Genomic DNA, 20,590 nt, shown 5'->3' with positions numbered 1-20,590 from the left:
GTGTTATACCTTGTTCACTTTTGTCAGCACAGATTTAGTTATTATTTTAAAAGTTTGAAGTATAAAACATTTTTAATACTATTAATATGCTATTAATACTGAGGTGCATAAAACAGTCAAGCAATTTTGAATAATGACATGTTGAGTAAAAATTTGTATATTCACCTTAATCTCCATGTACGAGGGGACGCAGCTATTTTAATCTTTTTTGCTTGAAGTTGAGACTTCAGGTCTCATTTACTTCCATTGATTTGTAGACGTTAAAAACAGGTAGTTTCGCTGCTTGATGTTGCAGCGTTGATGTTGATGACATTTTCTTATTATATTATTCTGCTTTGTCTGTAAAATCATTTAAACACTTGTTTGTATAGCGCATTCAGTCATTTCTCTCATAGGGAGCTAAATCGGAAGTTCTAAAATAATAGTAAAAACGAGCGCACTTCCGCATTGAAGATTAAGGTCAATAAAGTAGTAGTAGTAATGAAAGCTTCAGCGAAGGTTTTACCAGGAAGACTCTACGTCATTCTTTATAATTATCAATTCAGCCAATAATAATCAAGTGTGCTATATAAATAAGCCATCACACTGGGGGTTGGCTCCTTCATCTTCAGGCAGTTTTTGTCACCTCTTCACAAGACCTGCATCATCGACAGGGCTTATGCCAAAGGACTATACACAAAGGACAGAAACCGAAATTGCAATGTTTTATGCTTTCTCAATAAATGTTAAAACATTTATCCGTCTCTCGAGTCTTTCTGGTAGAACTATAAAGTAGTATTTTAACATCTGTCCAAGTACTTTTACTAAAAAGAATCATCCACTGTGTAAAATCCACAAATGTAAACTTATTGCAAAATAAACACAGTTTTTTTTTTTTAATAAGACATTTGTTTTAGACTGTTACTCAACATTTGTATGCGTCATGTATTTTTTGCCAAAGACCTTGAAACTGAAATGATTTTTTAAAGTACAAGGCCAATCCTAACCTTGTCCCGGAGCTCCTCTGCCTGTCGGACCTCTTCGTGAAGGTTGCAGAGTCTGTCGACCAGCTCCTGACGGTCCTCCAGAGCCTCTTGTCGGTCATGCTCCAGGATATCCAAGATGGCCTTGTCTGAATCCGGCAGAGGCCCGGGCTGTGCATGCAAAAGAAACAAAACAAGCATGCAAAACATCCTTTCTCAACTGTCCTCTATTCCCTGCCAAGCAAAAAAGGGTCTTCACCTGTATAATGGACTGCAGCTCCTGAACTTTGATCTTCAAGACCTCATTCTCTCGCTCCAGCTCGAACACCTGCTCTTTTCGGGGTCGGTTCTCAATGTCATTCCTCAGTTTCAGAGACTGCCTCCTCTCCATTTTGCATTCCTCCTCCACCTTGTTCAGCTTGTGTTTCAGCTGGTCGATCTGGAGGAAATTGAGAGACGGTGGTCAAATCTTTTGTATAGATTTTGAAGGCAAAAAAAATCAAGTCAAATCAGAATCTCTCTGACCTCCAGCTGAAGGTCTCGACTCCTCATCACGGCCATGTTCTTCTCTTCGCTGAGCTGAGCGTAGCGCATGGCAAGCTGATAGTTGTCATCCTTCACCTTCATAAGTTCATCGTTATAGTTATTGCGCTCTTCTTTCATCTTGTTGTAGCGCTCTTGGAAAGTCAGCAGCTCCTGGTTGGTTAGACGCAGCTTTTTATGCTCGTCTTCTAGTGTGCGGCATTTAGTCATGACGTCCATCCGCTGCATGTCTTTTGCCTTGGACTGCTGCTGAAGCTTCATGACTTCATTCATTAAAAACTGGATGAGGCCTTCCTGGCCCTCTTCCACTGCAGGACAAAAACAGGCAATTAAATGCAACTACACAAATAATGGCTTGTTTGAAAGTGGTATGGTTTGGTACAGTACAGTATGCATTTGTGTCAATTTCCGATACCTAACACAACAGAACAGTGCCAAAAGGGTGGAGCTAGACTCATTGCAGAATGCTGGTTTACAGAGAATCATCACTTGTATGAGCAGCAAGCCAGGAGAAAGACAACACAAGGACTGCCATATTTAAATACACAGCAGAAACACGACACCACAAATGATGGAGCAATGAACCATGCTCAAACAAAGCTTGTCTCTTATTGTGACAAACAGCCACATGTCAAGAAGCGAGATCTGCTGTAAGTCCGCCGTTGTTTACCAGACCATTTGCATGCCACGTGTAATAAAGCATGGAAATGTGAAGGGAACTGCTTCCCCACTCTATTTGCGTGTGTCTACGTTTGAAATAATGAACTTTAGTATGCAAAAGATACTGTACGATATGTGGATGACGTTGATTGCAACTCTCTGGTGCACACCATGCCTACCAACTAAGAATACTAGTGACAGTGGAAATGAAAGCCTGATCGAGGTGAACCATACTGTACTGTACTATGCTGAACCTTACCGCTCAGTGTAAATGAGAAATAGGTGTACCACCTTATATCAAGTGACTTTAACTACCATGTGCTTACATGGATCATTTGGTGCAATGCACTTATTGTGTACATACAGGTTTTATTTTGAACCGATATTTTAAAGATCTGCACGCAGTTACCGCTGTAAATATTTTATTTAATTACATATGACTACCCCATTAACCTATCCTTTACACCAGGGGTCTCAAACTCAATTTACCTGGGGGCCGCAGGAGGCAAAGTCTGGGTGAGGCTGGGCCGCATAAGGGATTTCACAAAAAAAAAGTCCTCAAATGTCATTATTAACAGTTTTAATTATTTCTTCTGAACATGAAGTGTCCTGAACATTAATAGAACATTGAGTGAAGATTATGAACAGTTCTTCTGAACATGGCATCTTTTGCCTACTCTTTGCTGCCAGAGACTTGACAGCGCTTCCTCTCACAAATCTGAACCACATTTGGCTTTAGAGCGGAAGCAGTTGAGACCCTCAGTATGGCTTGAAGATGATCATCATTAAGTCTAGACCTGTACTTTGACTTATTGAAGTCCTAGGGAAAAAAGTATTGCACTGAGGGCCGCAAGTGGCCCGCGGGCCGCGAGTTTGAGACCCCTGCTTTACACTTTACCCACCCATAAACCTAACCATACCACCAAGCCTATCCCTAACCCTAATCTTGCAACACAATATGAACACAAATCATTCATTTACCGATGTTAGTACATAGTAGTATATGATTATAACCTCTGTTTGACCAGTCAGTGTAATTGAGAACTAGTTCTTATTTATATTAATAGCTATAAGAAGTGGGAACTGAAAAAAGCACCAATAACACCATATACAGTGTATCCGGAAGGTATTCATAGTGCTTCAATTTTATATTACAGCCTTATTCCAAAATAAATTAAATTCATTTATTTTCTCAAAATTCTACACACAATACCCCATAATGACAATATGTATATATTTATATATATATATATTTATATTTATTTTTTATTTTTTTAATTGTTGCAAATCTATTAAAAATAAAAAACCTGAAAAATCACATGTACATAATTATTGACAGCCTTTGCTGTGAAGCTCTAAATTGAGCTAAGGTACATTTTGTTTTCACTGCTCATTCTTGAGATGTTTCAGCAGCTTAATTGGAGTTCACCTGTGGTAAACTCAGTTGATTAGACATGACTTGAAAAGGCTTACACCTGTCTATATAAGGTCCAAGGGTTGATATTGCATGTCAAAGCACAAACCAAGCATGAAGACAAAAGAATTGTCTGTAGATCTCCGAGACAGGATTGTCTCAAGGCACAAAAATTTCTGCTGCTCTGAAAGTTCCAATGAGCACAGTGGCCTTCATCATCCGTAAATGGAAGATGTTTGGAACCACCAGGACTCTTCCTAGAGCTGGCCGGCCCTCTAAGCTCAGTGATCGGGGGAGAAGGGCTTTAGTTAGGGAGATGATCAATAACCCAATGGTCACTCTGTCTGAGCTCCAGTGGAGAGGAGAGCCTTACAGAAGAACAACTATCTGTGCAGCAATCCACCAATCAGGCCTGTGTGGTAGATTAACCAGACGGAAGCCACTTACCGCCTCTAATTTTCCAGAAGGTATCTGAAGGACTCTCAGACCATAAGAAACAAAATTTTCTAGTCTGACGAGACTAAAATTTAACTCTTTGGAGTGAATGCCAGGCATTACGTTCGGAGAAAACCAGGCACCGCTTATCACTAGACTAATACCATCCCTACAGTGAAGCATGGTGGTGGTAGCATCATGCTGTGGTGATGTTTTTCAGCAGCAGGAACTGGAAGACTAGTCAGAATGGAGGGAAAGAAGAATGCACCAATGTACAGAGACATGCTGAATGAAAACCTGCTTCAGAGTGCTTTTGACCTCAGACTGGGGCGACGGTTCATCGTCCAGCAGGACAATGACTCAAAGCACACCACTAAAATATCAATGGAGTGGCTTCACAACAACTTGGTGAATGTCCTTGAGTGGCCCAGCCAGAACCCAGACCTAAATCTTATTTTTGGAGAGATCTGAAAATGGCTGTACACCGTCGCTTCCCATCCAACCTAATAGAGCTTGAGAGGTACAGCAAAACACCTAAAGACAGGTGTGCCAAGCTTGTGGCATCATATTCAAAAAGACTTGAGGCTGTAATTGCAGCCACTGGTGCATCAACAACGTATTGAGCATAGGCTGTGAATACTTATACGCATGTGTTTTTTCAGGTTTTTTATGTTTAATAAATTTGCAACAATTTCAAAAAATCTTTTTTCACACTTTCATTATGGGCTATTGTCTGTAGAATTTTGAGGAAATAAATGAATTAAATACATTTAGGAATAAGACTGTAACATTAAAGATTGTGAAAAAAGTGAAGCGATATGAATACTTTCCGGCTGCACTGTAGTATACTTGATATGTCAATTATATGTTATATTGTACGAGTATGGTAATTATATAGCACCTTCTGATACTATTAGTGTACCACCAAGGTGCTTACATATTATTATTTATTTATTTATTTATTTATTATATGTATTAATTATTATTAGAAGCAACTGCTTAAAATGGGATTTGGAAATGGGATTTATTGCAGATACTCATCCCACAGGAGAAGCAGGTGCAAGGCAACAAACAATTTTAAAACATGGTCATAGATCTTTTATATGTGCAGTATTTTAATTTAAAAGTGTCTCACCGACTATAGTGGAGCATCTGCGTGTCGGCTCCTTCCCCGTGACCAGTTTGTAGAGGTCAGGGTAATACAACTCAAGACTCTCCAGAAAAACCACATAGCCTCGCTCTCCCTTCGTGTGCAGGATATCCAGCAGCCGGCCTGAAACAAAACCACAAGCAAAACTAAAAAAGTATACAGAGTAATGTCTTAATGTCGACTTTATTAAGGTACTTTATATAGTACATGTTCGACAAAATTGAAGTCGCTTTTAATTTAATTAAATATGTACTGTAGGTTTTTTTCATGTCATGTCAGTTAAAAAAATAAATGCCAATCAAGTCAAAAGTAAAATTAGCAAAATTGTATATCACTAAATTTAGCTTTTCCAAAAAACATCAAATCAATAAAATTAGGGTGTTTTGTTTGCAATGTTCCCCAATATGATTGTTCCCAAATATGATTATAATCCCCCATTCTTGGAAAATAATAGATTTCTATACTACTGCAACAATACTGCATTTTCTAATCATTATAATGTATGTATGTATTTATTTATGTATGTAATTATTTATTTTCACATATATTTACTTCATTTAATAAAAAAGTCTTCAAAGTGGGTGGCACGGTGGCGCAGTGGGTAGTGCTGTCGTCTCACAGCAAGAAGGTCGCTGGTTCGAGCCTCGGTTGGGTCAGTTGTCATTTCTGTGTGGAGTTTGCATGTTCTTGCTGTGTTGGCGTGGGTTTCCTCCGGGTGCTCCGGTTTACCCCACAGACATGCGCTATAGGTAAATTGGTTAAGCTAAATTGGCTTTAGTTTATGTGTGTAAATGAGAGTGTATGAGAGTTTAGCAGTTGGAATGGCATCCGCTGTGTCAAATGCGCTGGACAAGTTGGCAGTTCAATCCACTGTGGCGAACCCAGATTAAGAAAGGGACTAAGCCGAAAAGAAAATGAATGAATGAATAAATACTTCATTAAAAATTTTATTTGCTTATTTTAATCAGGTTTGGGATAATTCTTACCTTCAAATTATTATAAATTATATTATAATTTTTAAATGATTTAAATCCTAATATATTCCTATATATTTCATATATATTCTTATATATTTGTTTGTTACTTTAATGGTGAAATGTCCTTATCACTTTATCACCAAAGAAACACTATTTTTTTTTTAAATAATTAATTGTTATACATTTTTTTAACAATTCAAGCTATAAGACTCACTACTTTTCTCTATTTCACTCAAGACATACATCACAATATATGGAAATTAGAAAAGGTAGTATTTTTTCCCTCGTGATTTTTTTTAACCCAGGCTCATTATGCAAACGTACCACAGTATACATCTTAGAGAGAGCGAAAGACATCCCGGGAGATGCATCTTTTTGCAGTTTTTCTTTTCAGAATTCCACCAGAGGCTGCTGTGTATGCTTTTTCAGATCTCAAATTTCTTTCGTGAGTGCCATTCGCGCCTGCTGTTCTCATGTACATCCACAAGAGGCTGCTGTCGACTGACTGACTGATTTACTGACTAATTGACTGACCGATCGATTACCCCACCTCCTCCTTCCCTAAACCCAACCAATAGTGTTTTCGAAATAACTGATTGATCAGCGCCCACACACTTCCCTAAACCCAACCGACAATGTTTTAAAAAGCAATCAAAAAAAAAAAGCCAACACGGCCGCCTGATTTTTACCACATTTTCAGATCTTACCACATTCTCACCGTTATTTACTTGTTTTTTTTTTATGTTTTTGCCTTTTTTTTTTATTTACCTGCTTTCTGGAACTGTTCTTCACAGGACCTGAACCCTGTTGTCACGTTCGACTTGGCTCTGCATATCAAGTCCTCCAACGTACATGGCGAGCCATAAGTAAAACTGGTAACAGCGGAAAAGCCATTCATACGGAGGTAAGCGGTCAGTTGGTAATTGCCAAAAAAATTATGTAGCGTTTATTTTAAAGATGAAATGACGTACCTCTGGCTACATAATTCGCGATCTCAAGAAATGTATTTGGGCTACATGTTCACAATGAGCCTGTGTTGGATTATTAATAACTTGCATTCTTGAAATGACAAATGTGTTTCAATAAATTTGATAGATGAAATAACACTAAGTCCTTAGTTAGTTCAGTCAGACACATGTACATGTATGTGCTTGCAAAGAAAACTTCACCCGCAGTACAGAGCTTCCAATCGGCTTTGATTTGTAATCAAACTCGCTGTGTCTTACACTGTAGTAATGCTGCAACTGGTGTGGTCAAACAACTTTCTTGTTGACTAATTGGTATTGAATGATGACTGGCTGCTATTCTGTTACACTGCTGAATATCAAAAAGCAGGAATGTCCAGAATTGTCTTTGATAAAAATGCTGCATTGTACTTTAATTCACAAGTGAAACTCATGGCACAGAAAGCACTTGAAAGATCTTCTGTATTACATGCCAAGCAGCCAGTCCCAGAGGGAACGGAGAATCATTAGGGGGCTGTGAAAATCCCAGTCGTGGTAAACAAGCATTTTGATGTGCTGCTTTGTGACAAACAAACAGCGCCGACTTTAGCAAGCTGCTCGGCCGAAATCCCTGTCATCCGTTTTGCCTGTGGCCGTTCGGATGTTGAAAAATGATACGGAGGTTCAGGAAGGAGTCGCCGGGAAAGAAAAACTACAGCGGTGGCGGCTCACAGGATTAAAAGCGTCCATTCATCATCGCATTACACCACTGGAAAAACACAGTGAAAGATGGGGTGACCGAGTAACTGATTGATGACAGGATTTACATGTAAATGTTTTCGCATTTGCATTTCCATATTCCATAGTGACAGTATTTTCTGCCACTTGCATCTATGAATGTTGATGTTCCTGCACTCTGACTTCGAGAGCCAATCCAAGCATTGAGCGCATCCCGTATCACATCATTAGCAATGCTACAGTTCATAAGCATATATAGGAAAACGTTGAGTAATACCTGCGCGGTTGACTTTGGACTCCAGCAGGCGAGAGTTGAGCACTTCGTCTTCGTCTTGTTCATCGATGACCTTGCATTGGCGCAGGTATGAGGTCAGCTTGTTGGGGTTGATGAAACGGCACAAGATGTACCGGTTCTTCTCAGCGTTTTCCCACAAGGTCTCTCCGTAGTCCAGCATGCTCATTGAGCCTCCGTTGTCCATTTCTGCAGAGGCCTCTGTAAGATGAGAATGACAGAGAAAATAAAAGATGCTATTTCGACACTCCTTTCACACTCGCAGCATTGACAGCACACCAGATTAAAAAAAAATGCAATCTTGTTGTTGCATGCACAATGATAGATGTGTCTATTGAGCTGTGATAGCAATGTTTTAAAGTCGACATGACCTTATTTACTTTCTTCATGCAGTTTTAGGTTCTAAAGCGAGTGATTCGTTCGTGCATCGTTTTCCAGATTGTTGTGTTTGGAACTTTTAAAAATAAAATATAATCAGGGATGCATGGTTATCGGAAATGCAGCACGGCTAGGTGGAATTTATATGGAATATAATTTATATGGAATATGACTGTTTTTCATAATGGCTTTTTGTAATCTGGTGAATTAATGTTACATTCAGAGCTTGTTCATCCCAAAAAAAAAAAAGTATTTAATACATTTTTAAAACATCAAGATGGCAATAATATCATACAGAGATTCCATTCAATAAACACAAACATAGAAAATCTAATTCTGGTGTAAATGTAAAATTGTGAAGATTTAAATGTACAGCAAAAGATGTAAGAAAATGTTATTTTAAGAATCATTTTGGAATTGGATCATGACCCCCAGAATCAGAATTGGATGAAGTTGTAAAGTCCAGAATAAGATCCCCACTCTATAAAGCATGTTGTCAAATGATGTTAAATATGATTATTAATGTCGCTTTGGCAGACAGCAGTGCATTTTAGTTTCTACAAATAATGGCTTTCCTAGTACTAATGTGTATTTACATGTCTGAAACCTAAAATGAGTGTTTTAATGTGATTAAAAACATGACGCGCAACTCTTTCTGACTTTGAATGGTCTAACCACACCACTGTGATTGCTCGCTCCAGAAACCAGCCGAGACCGACCACACCGGTGCAGTGAACTCATCAATGGAAAGATAGTGAGTAAGTAAGATATAAAAGTGGTACAAATTGAAATTAAAAAGACCAGATTATATGCAGTTTTGTACTCTTTACACTCTGAGGACAAAAACAGGTCACATATGGCCATAAAATATTGATTTGGGCCACATGGGGCAGCAATGTAAACATAGCCATAGTGTTGATTTTATCTATGTATGAAAAATATGGAAAAAAGGTATGTGTATCTGTAATTTAGATCAGCAACACAGTGTATCTTGAACAGGAAGACTCAACTCAACTATCTGAGTTATTTCAATTAGAGATTTTGTTGTGCCCTGTGTACATTCCAGCAAGAAATCTCATGACTACACTTGTGCCTGATATACCAAAGAGAGCTTTTTCAAGCTCAAAGGCAGTTAAAAGGTGTAAAAAGCTCATGAAACCTTTAATATCTATAAAATGTGGATCACACATACTTTGTTCCTCACATGTTTCCAAAATGTTTCCAGATGTTTCTATAACTATTTTTGTCAGCTGAACAATAGGCATGTTGGTAAACAACAGTCCACTGAACATGCTGAACACATCACACTACTTTTTTTACTCATCTGTTTCACTCAAATTACAGAGTTTTTAAAAACTGGATAATTAGTGCAAATGTTGCACATATATCGTAATACACAAAAAAATCATACAACCATGTCATCAAACTGACAATTGCAAATGTAAAAGATTTAATTTACAATGATTAGCCATGGCGATATTTAATAAATCAATATATTGTGAAAATAATCCAGCAAAATATTGATATCACTTTAAAATACCATGAATAATTATTTATCATTTAAACTGTTATATTGAAATGGAATAGGGCGAAGCAGTGGCGCAGTAGGTAGTGCTGTCGCCTCACAGCAAGAAGGTCGCTGGGTCGCTTTGGCGTTTCTGTGTGGAGTTTGCATGTTCTCCCTGCGTTCGTGTGGGTTTCCTCCGGGTCCTCCGGTTTCCCCCACAGTCCAAAGACATGCGGTACAGGTGAATTGGGTAGGCTAAATTGTCCGTATTGTATGAGTGTGTGTGAATGTGTGTGTGGATGTTTCCCAGAGATGGGTTGCGGCTGGAAGGGCATCTGCTGCGTAAAAACTTGCTGGATAAGTTGGCGGTTCATTCCGCTGTGGTGACCCCGGATTAATAAAGGGACTAAGCCGACAAGAAAATGAATGAATATTGGAATGAATGTTCACTAAAGCAACAAATCCTTGAAAACTAATACAGGCGATTTATTTTCAACCGTGAACATTTTCACATGTTAATCTGGCCTACGACACTGAAAATTCTGACTATTTATAAGCCTTTTGCTCATTAACTCTGTTAAGTTGGTTCCATTTGTTAACAGTTAATTAAACTGTTGTAAATATAATGAAAACTATGAATGCATTTATGAATCTTAGGTGATGTTCATTTCTTATTTATTGAATAATAACACATTATCATAAGGACAGAGGTGTCCAAATCCGGTTCTAGATGGCCGGTGTCCCATAGAGTTTAGCTCCAACCCTAATCAAACACAGCTGAACCAGCTAATCAAGCTCTTACTTCATATACTAGAACAGTGGTTCTCAAACTGTGGTACGTGTACCACAAGTGGTACGCAGGCTTCCTTTAGTGGTACGCGGAGGAATGAAATATGTCATGTACATGCTACACACATTTCAAAATTTATCAAAAATGATGGATATAATGTGCCATATATGACATATAGCCTATATTTCTGAGGTAATCTGCCACGTTTTTTTTTTTTTAACTGTGAAGAGTTGTAGCTGCTTTATTGGGCCTACTACGCTACTGTATTTCAATACTGCTCATGTTGGTGGTACTTGGAGAAACATTTTTTTCTGAGGTGGGACTTGATGATAAAAGTTTGAGAACCACTGTACTAGAAACTTCCTGGCAGGTGTATTGAAGCAAGTTGAAGCTAAACTCACCAGGACACCAGCCCTCTAAGAGTGAGTTTTGACACCCCTGCCATAAGACATAATTGTTCTATTAAATTGAGTTAATATCTAATAACTTTAGTAAATTGATTTGTTTGACTATTTTATTTACTCTGAACATGTCATTTTTGTTGTTGTTGTTGTAATACAGCACCTGATGAAGTAATATTTTTGCAGCTTAGTTCATTATCTTGATAATCCCAAAAACTATGGTAAAAGTATTGTCAGTTAATATACAAATATACAACATTATATCAGCAGAAGCCTAAAGACAATTAGTGTTTCCACAATTTTGAAATGACTTTCACACTGCTACACCTTCACTACCCAGTTGTTGCCTGTAAACATCTCCAACAGAATGTAAACAATAAAGTGCCATTGATGTGAGAGTGACCTGCATCTGTGCCACATCCTGACGCATTTCTGTCCTGCGGTGAGCCTGCTTCTGCGTGCTACCACACTCTGCCTCATTTCATAGAGGTGTAACAAACCATGTCTTTTTTTAACACAGTGGACACTGGCTGTAAAGATGTCACAACAGAGAACTGATACGCAGAAAACAGCCGCTCCGCACTATTGCAGAACTGAGATGATGGTCTAGCAGACACTCACGTACACATGTGAATGAACGGTTTACCTGCTTCACAGACTGCAGCATAGTGATTAATGGCTGGACCTCATGGATGCCGAGAGCAGATGGTCAATAAAATGCTGATATAGGCTATAGAGAGTCCAATTCACAGATTTAAAAATACTGAAATCAACATTTAATTGAAATGCATTAAATCAAGTGTAATAAAGCCCTCAAAGTGAGAAGGCGCATTTATTAAAATTGTTAATTTCTTAGTTGAATCATATATTTAAAGGTTTATTAATTGCAATAGACAGAGCCATGGTTTTAACACCCAATCCACCTCTTTAACTCACCATACCACCAAAAGAATTAAGAATAAGAAGCAAGGAACAGATGTTAGTATCTTAAAGGGATAGTACATGGTAAGCATTAGATTATACTTTAACTTTCAAGATTAGATGCGACTTTCAGGCAAGCTTTTTAGATTCAAGGCAACGAAATGCTGTTTAGGTTTAACCAGGAGTGCAACAGCAGCAAGTGCAGGATATACTGTAGATATAAGTTATAAGTGTAATTATGGAAAAAAACTATGATGAAATTTACAGATGGTTGTGCTATAAACATACAGGTTGTACTGACTATGAACAAAGATCTACAATAGATGAATATATGTACAGATTGCTATTAATAATCAGGTATATGCAAATAGATATGAACATAATTTCAAATGTGTGCAGTGGATATGTACAATTCAAGATGATCTAGTGCAATAAAGTGAAATGAATATGTACAATTTAAAATGTGCAAATATTAAATAGTGCAGTGATTTTGAGGAGTGTAAGTGTTAAGATCTTCAACCACCATTTATGGACTACAATATATACTACAATATCCAGTCATGCACCACACACACACAACCGGTTCCTAATCCTGATTGATTACAATCTCGATTTGACTACGACTCTGGATTTGCCTGTTACATCTGTTTGCCCTTGTGTTGACCGTTGCTTGCCTGACTGCTGTGTTTAATAAATCCTGCATTTGAATCCGCACCCCTGTTGTTACCTGTATAGCGTCACTTCACGTTACAGAAGACTCAGCTACACAATCGATCCAGCAGACCAGGTCAGTCAACTCAACCAAGGAACTAACACACTTGAGGACCATTTTAATAGATTTTTGGACATTGTTATACATTCAGACGTAATTCCGACCTTTCACCTGATGAAAACCATGTAGGTCAAAATGTTGTGAGTGATATTAAAGGACTTTTGAGAGCTAAAGTGGCAGTGTGGCGATTTTCTTTTGATCTTTTTCTACTGTGTCTATTTTTGACCGAGCACCTGCCTTCGAGATTTTTAGATGTGCGCACATTTCTGGGTTTTTTTTATGATTCAGACCTACCAGAACTTTTAATCATCAAGTTATTTTTGGGGAGTATACAATATCCATTATTAAGTTCTTTATCATAAAATTATTATTAAAAATAAATGAGGTTTGAGAGTTTTGTAAATATGTGGATGTAAATAGTCATCAAAGATTTTTTAATAAATATAAATGTCCAACAAATTAAGGGTGAAAATGATGAAATATTGCATTTCCCAGTGTTGGGTCTTGACTGGAAAGGCATCCGCTGTGTAAAATATATGCTGGATAAGTTGGCGGTTCATTCCGCTGTGGCGACCCCTGATTAAAAGAGACTAAGCCGAAGGAAAAACCATGAATATCATAATGTTTTGAACATTTACAATAAAGAAGAGCTGTTTAAATCACAAGTAAATTAATTTGAGATAAAAATATATATATAAATATTTAAAATAAGTAATAAAAAGAAAACTAAAAGTAGGTCAAAAGTAATTCAAATGTAATCCAGAAGTAGTAAGAGTACATTTCTCAAATGAATGATGAAATCTTGCATTTTTGATGCACATACTCCAATTATAAAAGTAGCATAGAGGAATATATCCTGTGTCATTGGGTCTTAGACTAAATGAAATGTTCATCTTCATCCTGCATGTCTATTTGTTTTTTTTTTTACAATTTTTAAATCATTTGTTTTAGCCTGTGTTTTTAATGACTGTATTTTTAATAGCAGAAATTGACTAATGTTAATGTTAATCGATGTTGGCTCAAGCTCAATGCTGATTGGTTCTTTTTGCCATTGTTAATGCTTTAGAAAACACTTCAATCTACTGCCTTACTTGCATTAGTATTCAAACGTTTGGGATTGGTAAAATGTTTATTTTGTTGTTGTTTGGAAAGAAGCCTATTATGCTCATCAAAAACAGGGTTTTAAAATGTAATTATATGCTGGGATAGCAAAGTCCATGTTCAGCATTGTTTCTTCAGTCTTTAGGGTCATGTGAGACATTTTGAATACTGTGGAGCACGGACCTAAAAAAAAGTTTTTCTTATAAGAAGGGAGACAAAAACAATGACATTTGTGTTTACAGTTTAGAAATTTCAAATGCAATCACTAAATTTTGAAAGTAACTTTCAAAAAAAAAAAAAAGTTTAACTCCAAAATCTCCCCCAAAAAATTACAAATCTATAAAAAAAGTGCCAAAATATGTTTTGTAAACAAAAAAACAAAAAACAAAACTAAATCTAAAATTTCTCAGATAAATATTAGTAAATATCTAAAGATCAATTAACTAATTAATTAATTTTCTTTTGGCTTAGTCTCTTATTTATCAGGGGTAGCCACAGAGGAATGAACCACCAACTATTCCGGCATAAATTACGCAGTAGATGCCCTTCCAGCCACAACCCAGTATTGGGAAACACCCATACACTCTCACATTCGCGCACACACACACACACACACACTATGGCAACCTTCTTGCTGTGAGGCAACAGTGCTAACCACTGAGTCACCTTGCTGCCCCATCTCCAGATTATCTTAATTTTTATCAAAGTTGACAACAGTTGCTTACATTTCCAAAGTAGTTTGGACAAAAGCTTTGACGTAAATAACAATCAATTCATCACTGTGGTGAACAACCACAAGATGTGCTCATTAATCAAAGGTTGTGACGTCATGAGGAATGGTACATGAAGTTGGAACACAAAGGATTATAGTGAAGTATTTTTGTAGTTAAAAGCTTAGGAAAAATTAGCAACTGTTCAACCTCTGTCAGGGCTTCAGATGGGTTTCCGTTTATCAATTCAGATAGGGTTGGCCAGATTGTCCCCCCCAAAAAAAACAAAAAAAAAAACTGTAAATTAGAAAGTTCTGGACAATGATATAATGATTAAGCATAATATAAAAAATCTTCACGTTCAAAGTAACATAATTTATTTGAAACACAAATCCATACCTATTTTCTGTCAATTCAATGGAATCAATGCATGAGTTAACATATAAATGTGTGTTTTTATATATAAATGGGTGAATATGTATAAATATATATGTATGTGTAAATATCTTTTAGTAAGCACACTAAAGATGTTTTGTAATATGTGAACATGATGTACATTGCATTATTATGTGCTTAGAATTTATTAGCTGTGTGATTACCTGACACTTACAGAATGAGAGCGATTGTCTGGTAATTTGTTTTATCAAACAGGTATGTTAATTGATATCTAATCCTAAATCCTAATTCTGTTCTGTAATGCTGTTCTGAATTATAACTATTAATATATTTTTATCTAAGGAAGATAATTATTTTATTATTATTAGTATTATTATTATTTTTACTAGTATTTCTATTTGCAATGTGTGATAGTATACATTTCTTGTTTATGTATGTTGTACAGTAAGTGTGAGTGTAAATTGAGAGCTTGTGCTCTTTCCAGCAATGTCTTTTGAGAGGAGAGGCTAAAAAGACTCTCAACTGTTGCAGAGTGATTGCCTGGTAATTTATTTTATCATACAGATCGACAGTGAATTGTCTGGAGGAGAGCAATTTAAAAATCACCTTGGCACGACCAGATCTAAGTGGGATTTCTTTCTTTAATAACAGCAACAACACAATGCAGACAGAGAAACAACCGCTACACATATTAAGACGTTTAGGAGCATTCATAAGACATGCTCATCACACACTGTATCATAGTGACAAGGCACATACAATTCCAGCCGATTACTCAGATATTCACCATTTTTGTAAGAAGCTAAATCACGATTAAACTAATAAATGCAATACAGGCTCAATGGAAAAATGTAATCACATTGGACAAATGTACTTAAGCATATGTTTGACTTCACTTTCTAGTTACAGAGCAGTTTGACACCAAGACCATTGTTCCCTTTCACACTAATGATATTTACAGGGGCATATTAGAAATGAATAGATGATTATTTTTATGCAATTCTTTGCACAACACTAAATAAATACCACAAGACACCTTTATGATGTCTAAGATTTATAATTGAATAGGTTTGGCTTGCCTGTCTATCTCCATGTGGACAACTATTCTGGTGTGTTCAGTTTGCTCAGTAGTTCACTTTGTACAGTGTCGTACAGGGATGCAGAACATTTGAATTTGGATTAAAAGCTATTTGAAATCAGTGTAAAATGATATGGCATACAGTGCACTTTTCTCTCATGTTTGAATTTTGAAAACACTATTAGTTGGGTTAAAGCAAGAGTTTACGTCAGTAGGCCTTCTTGTGAACATGTGCAAAGAAGACATATATCTGAAACGTACAATAAAACATACAATAATGCAGAGTTCAAACTGCTAGATTTTCAAAGTCATGTCACAGATGTTTTCACACTGCATGGCTATCTAGGGTACATACCTGTCAACCTTGCCGTTTTTCCTGGGATTCTCCTGTATTTTACAATTCTGATATCATTCCGTAAAGGTATTTTCTCGTATTTCTTCCGTATTTTTTATCTTTCTATGAAGGGTGGCAATAAACATCAAAGAGCCGATTCTCCCTATGCGCAACCCATACTGCCGAACCACCAGGGGATGCCCCTTTTTTTTAAATGTGAATCTGTTCTGTGCTTCTATTTAGGCATAAAAACACTTTGAAATAAATGTAAAAACGGCAGGATTTCCTCATTACAGGCTCCATTGCCCCTCCTACGCAATCCTCAAAACAGTCAGTATCCCCTATTTTCACATCCTAATGTTCACAGGTACAGTATGCTGGGGTTTTATTCCGTCTGTGCTGTGTTTACAATCTAGAATGGATCTGCGAAAGGTGGTTTCACATTGCATGACTTTAGAAAGAATCGCTGACACATAGTCTTGGTCCACAAACTACATCTCACAACCAAAAACGTGGCAAATGACATGGAAACAACACAAAGTCAAGTAGTAAATCTTTTGTTATTAACTAAATAATGAGAAAGAAGCCTTTTGTGGGGTAGGGAATATTTTGCTCACCTGGCTTTTGAACGGAATTAGCAATTTCTCCTCAACTTTTTTCTTTTTTGATCAAGCTGTGGTATTGCTCATATGACACGTCAAACAGACACGGCTGCTGCTGTCAAATTTCCACTAGTTTTTCCTTCACTTTTTAGGTCCAAATAAACTGAAAATAGGCTATATTAACTTCTCCCCAACCTCCCGCTAACCCATAAGTATCCATACTAGTGAATACAGCTCTCTCATTGGCTGTAAGTAGTCATCGATGTTATTTTTCATCAGAACATATTTCACAAGGCATGATTTTGAATTGCCGACAGGTCCAGATATTTAGCATGCCAAATATCTCATGGGTGTCGGTAACTCATCTGTGATTCTCTGTGATTGAATTGCTCATTGTTGACAGTGTGTGATTGTTACTCACGTGAATGAGCACTGATTTGCCTGTGATTTCAGACTAGGGGTGCAACAACGAATCGATTAAATTGATATAAATCAATTACTAAGAGTAAGTAAAGAAGTAAAGCAGCGGTGTTATAGTTACTTTGCATTGAAAGACTAAAGAGTTTTTATTCACTCTGATTTTTTGGATCATTTATTTTTCAATATGTCATGTATAGCTGCACTGTAAAAAATAATAATAATAATAATTCATCTCATTTCTAGTTCACATCTATAAAAATCTTAAATCAAGACTAGACAAGAAAAATGGCATGAGAAAATTTAGTGATGCTTAAAACTTTGGTTGGATTATATCTCAATAAGATTGTTTTTCTTACCCCATTGGCAAATATTTTTGCTTGTTTTAAGTAAACAATCACTTAATTTTGAGGTATTTTTTCAGAAAACAGGACATAATTTCTTATGCTATTTCATGTGTCTTGTATGTATCTTGATTTAAAAATTTTTTGTTTTAGATATTTTGATTGAAACATGACAAAACTACTTAGTTTTAAATTTTATTATTATTATTATTATTATTATTATTATTATTATTATTATTATTATTATTATTATTATAACAGCTCAGGGATGAGCTTTTTTGAATAAAAAGTTGGAAGTGAATGGTTTTCTTTGGTTTTTTATCCGATTCATCAATTAATTGAAAAAATAATCAACAGATTGATTATTAAAATAATCGTTAGTTGCAGCCCTATTTCAGACATTTGTCAGCAATTTCTCAAAACCTGTCGGCGAGTCAAAATCGGGGCTACAATCATGCAATTTTGATCTCGGCATAAGTGATCCCATCTGAAATGTGCTACGAAAACGTACCTGGAGCAATATATTTTATATTTCACAAAAATGTAGGCTAAGGCTTCTAATTTCTAATAAGCCTGGACTGGATTAACAATGACAATTTCTCATGTAAGAATTCTTTGATGTCTCGTCTATTTGAAAAAGACAATACAGAGTAACTTTGTTTCTGTCTCTGACCTGTAAGCCAATTCAATCCCACCGCAAAAAGAAATTCCTGCATGCTTGTGACCTCTCACATTTTCAGTGGGACGTAAATGTAAATTATCATGCAGCAATGTGTTAACAAGTATCTGCATATTGAATTTCTTTGCATACATTTTGTGTACAAGAGGCACGTTGAATGTGCAATCGCTCCCCTTCTGTTGCATAATACCAGCATTGTTTTCCAGTGCTCCATGGGCCTTTGCAAATGAAATCAAACCATTACCACTGATATGCCCACACATGCTTTTGCATATTCCTGTGGATCTATCATCCCAGACTCCATTTCTACATCTGTCCTTTCACTTTCACCCCTCAGGTTCAAAAATGGCTGTGTATGTGAGCGCAAACTGGCTTCACTTCCCCATCCGAATCAGACAGGAGACATTTTATCAGACATCAGTGGGTGAGAGACCCAAAAAGACAGTTTCTGCATTAAAGGGAAGGAAGAACTGCAAATTTAAGCCATTTTAAGAGTGACAAAGGCAAAGGCCATCTAAGGTCAGAGGAAAGAAGAAATGATCCCGGATATGCAATTTAATTACAGTTTCTTTTAATGTACTTGGTTTAAATACTGCAAAAAATTCTACAGTTATGTATAAAACAATTTAGAGCAGAGAGTAATTGTTCAATCAATTAAAGAATTGTACATTTATCAGACATATGCACAAGCTTAAGAAACAATTAAGTAAGAAATAAGCGAATGACATTGCATTAAGTTGCTTTTCTCTTTGTTTAGTAGAGTTATTCTATTGATTAACTAAAGAATGTTATGTTTGTTATTAAAAGGCTTAAGCAAGTTTTTTTCCATAAAGCTAATGGCCATGCTTGACTCTAATTTAAAGGAATGAAATATAATTTTTTGTTTATTTGCTGAGGATTACAGACTACATTTCAGACATAGTAATTTGTAAAGCAATTAAAATTTAAACGACTCTTCTGCAAATATGATAATCTCTGGGGGATGTTCACACCAAAAGCAAAATTAATATTTGTGTGAGTAAATTACATACAAAGGTAATGCCAATATGCAGATATAGGTACATTGTAGAAATACTACGAAGTTCACAAACCTGAATCACAATTTCTAGTAATTTAACTTATCTTGTAATAAAAAACATTCCATGAGCAAACTAGAGCTAGTGACACGATGATCTGCATTTGAGGTGAACCCTTCTTGAGGTCCACTCCAAATCTTCTCATTGGTTGAGACGATGTAACGAGCTCCATTGCAAGCCAGTACTGTTAGATTTCCCACCCCTCCTGTGACCCATTGAGCAATTCATGAATGAATGAATTAGAATTAATGCATGAATGCTATAATAATGTGTTCACTTCCCCAGCCAAAATTGAAATACATCTTCAATAATGTAATTAGTCAATAATTAATTACTTCTTTTAAAAGGTGCAGTAGGAGATCTGCCTTAATGCTTTAGCATAATATCTTTGAAACACTGCTGAGCAAAGCCACGCCTCCTGAAATCTTGAACGTGCACATTAAAGATGAAAGAGACGCACTAGATCATGTCATTCACCAGTTAGAAAACTTTATAGTACTTTATAATACTACAATTCCCAATGAAAAACCAGGTTATATCTAGCACGTTTTCAGTTGTGTAGTTAGCAAGCAAAACTTGTCATAATGCACAATATTTCATGCATGCAAGGCTCGCTGGTCTCACTTTCTCACAAGCTTTTTCCTAAAGTGACTACTGTATGCTTAGTGGTTGGCCGGCGGTGTGCAGGAATTACACTTATTACTAGGGATGTAACAATATTGTAAATACCGTCATACCGCAATAGCAATGTCTTTCAATATTACCGTGGTTGTGACTACAAAGGTCTTTTGGTGGCGAATGGAGCGAATGGGAGGTAGCGGAAACTACAATTTTCATCAGCCCAGGTGTGGCCATAATCCTTTGCGGTCTGTTGTCGCTACAGATCCAGTAATGCAGAAATGGAGGGTGCTGTTAGTAGCGGCAAAGAAAAAAAACTAAAAATGGTCGAACCTAAAGCGGGTTTTAAAT

The 20,590-nt window shown here is 36.6% G+C and overlaps 1 protein-coding gene across 4 annotated transcripts in view; it reads right to left on the bottom strand.

Moving 5' to 3' along the window:
- card11 (caspase recruitment domain family, member 11) overlaps positions 1-20,590 on the bottom strand; it is a 76,851-nt gene that overhangs the window by 39,903 nt on the left and 16,358 nt on the right. For all 4 annotated transcript variants that reach the window (XM_073944926.1, XM_073944927.1, XM_073944928.1 and 1 more), the window contains exons 2-6: positions 8,101-8,316; positions 5,150-5,287; positions 1,488-1,813; positions 1,222-1,401; positions 987-1,133 (exon numbers count right to left, since the gene is read on the bottom strand). In XM_073944926.1, coding sequence (XP_073801027.1) covers positions 987-1,133; positions 1,222-1,401; positions 1,488-1,813; positions 5,150-5,287; positions 8,101-8,302 — 993 coding nt within the window. In that variant the 5' untranslated portion in view covers positions 8,303-8,316. The remainder of the gene's footprint in view (positions 1-986; positions 1,134-1,221; positions 1,402-1,487; positions 1,814-5,149; positions 5,288-8,100; positions 8,317-20,590) is intronic.

The sequence above is a fragment of the Danio rerio genome, chromosome 3 (genome assembly GCF_049306965.1).
Source record: "Danio rerio strain Tuebingen ecotype United States chromosome 3, GRCz12tu, whole genome shotgun sequence".
Taxonomy (NCBI): domain Eukaryota; kingdom Metazoa; phylum Chordata; class Actinopteri; order Cypriniformes; family Danionidae; genus Danio; species Danio rerio.
This window is presented reverse-complemented; position numbering and strand designations above follow the sequence as displayed.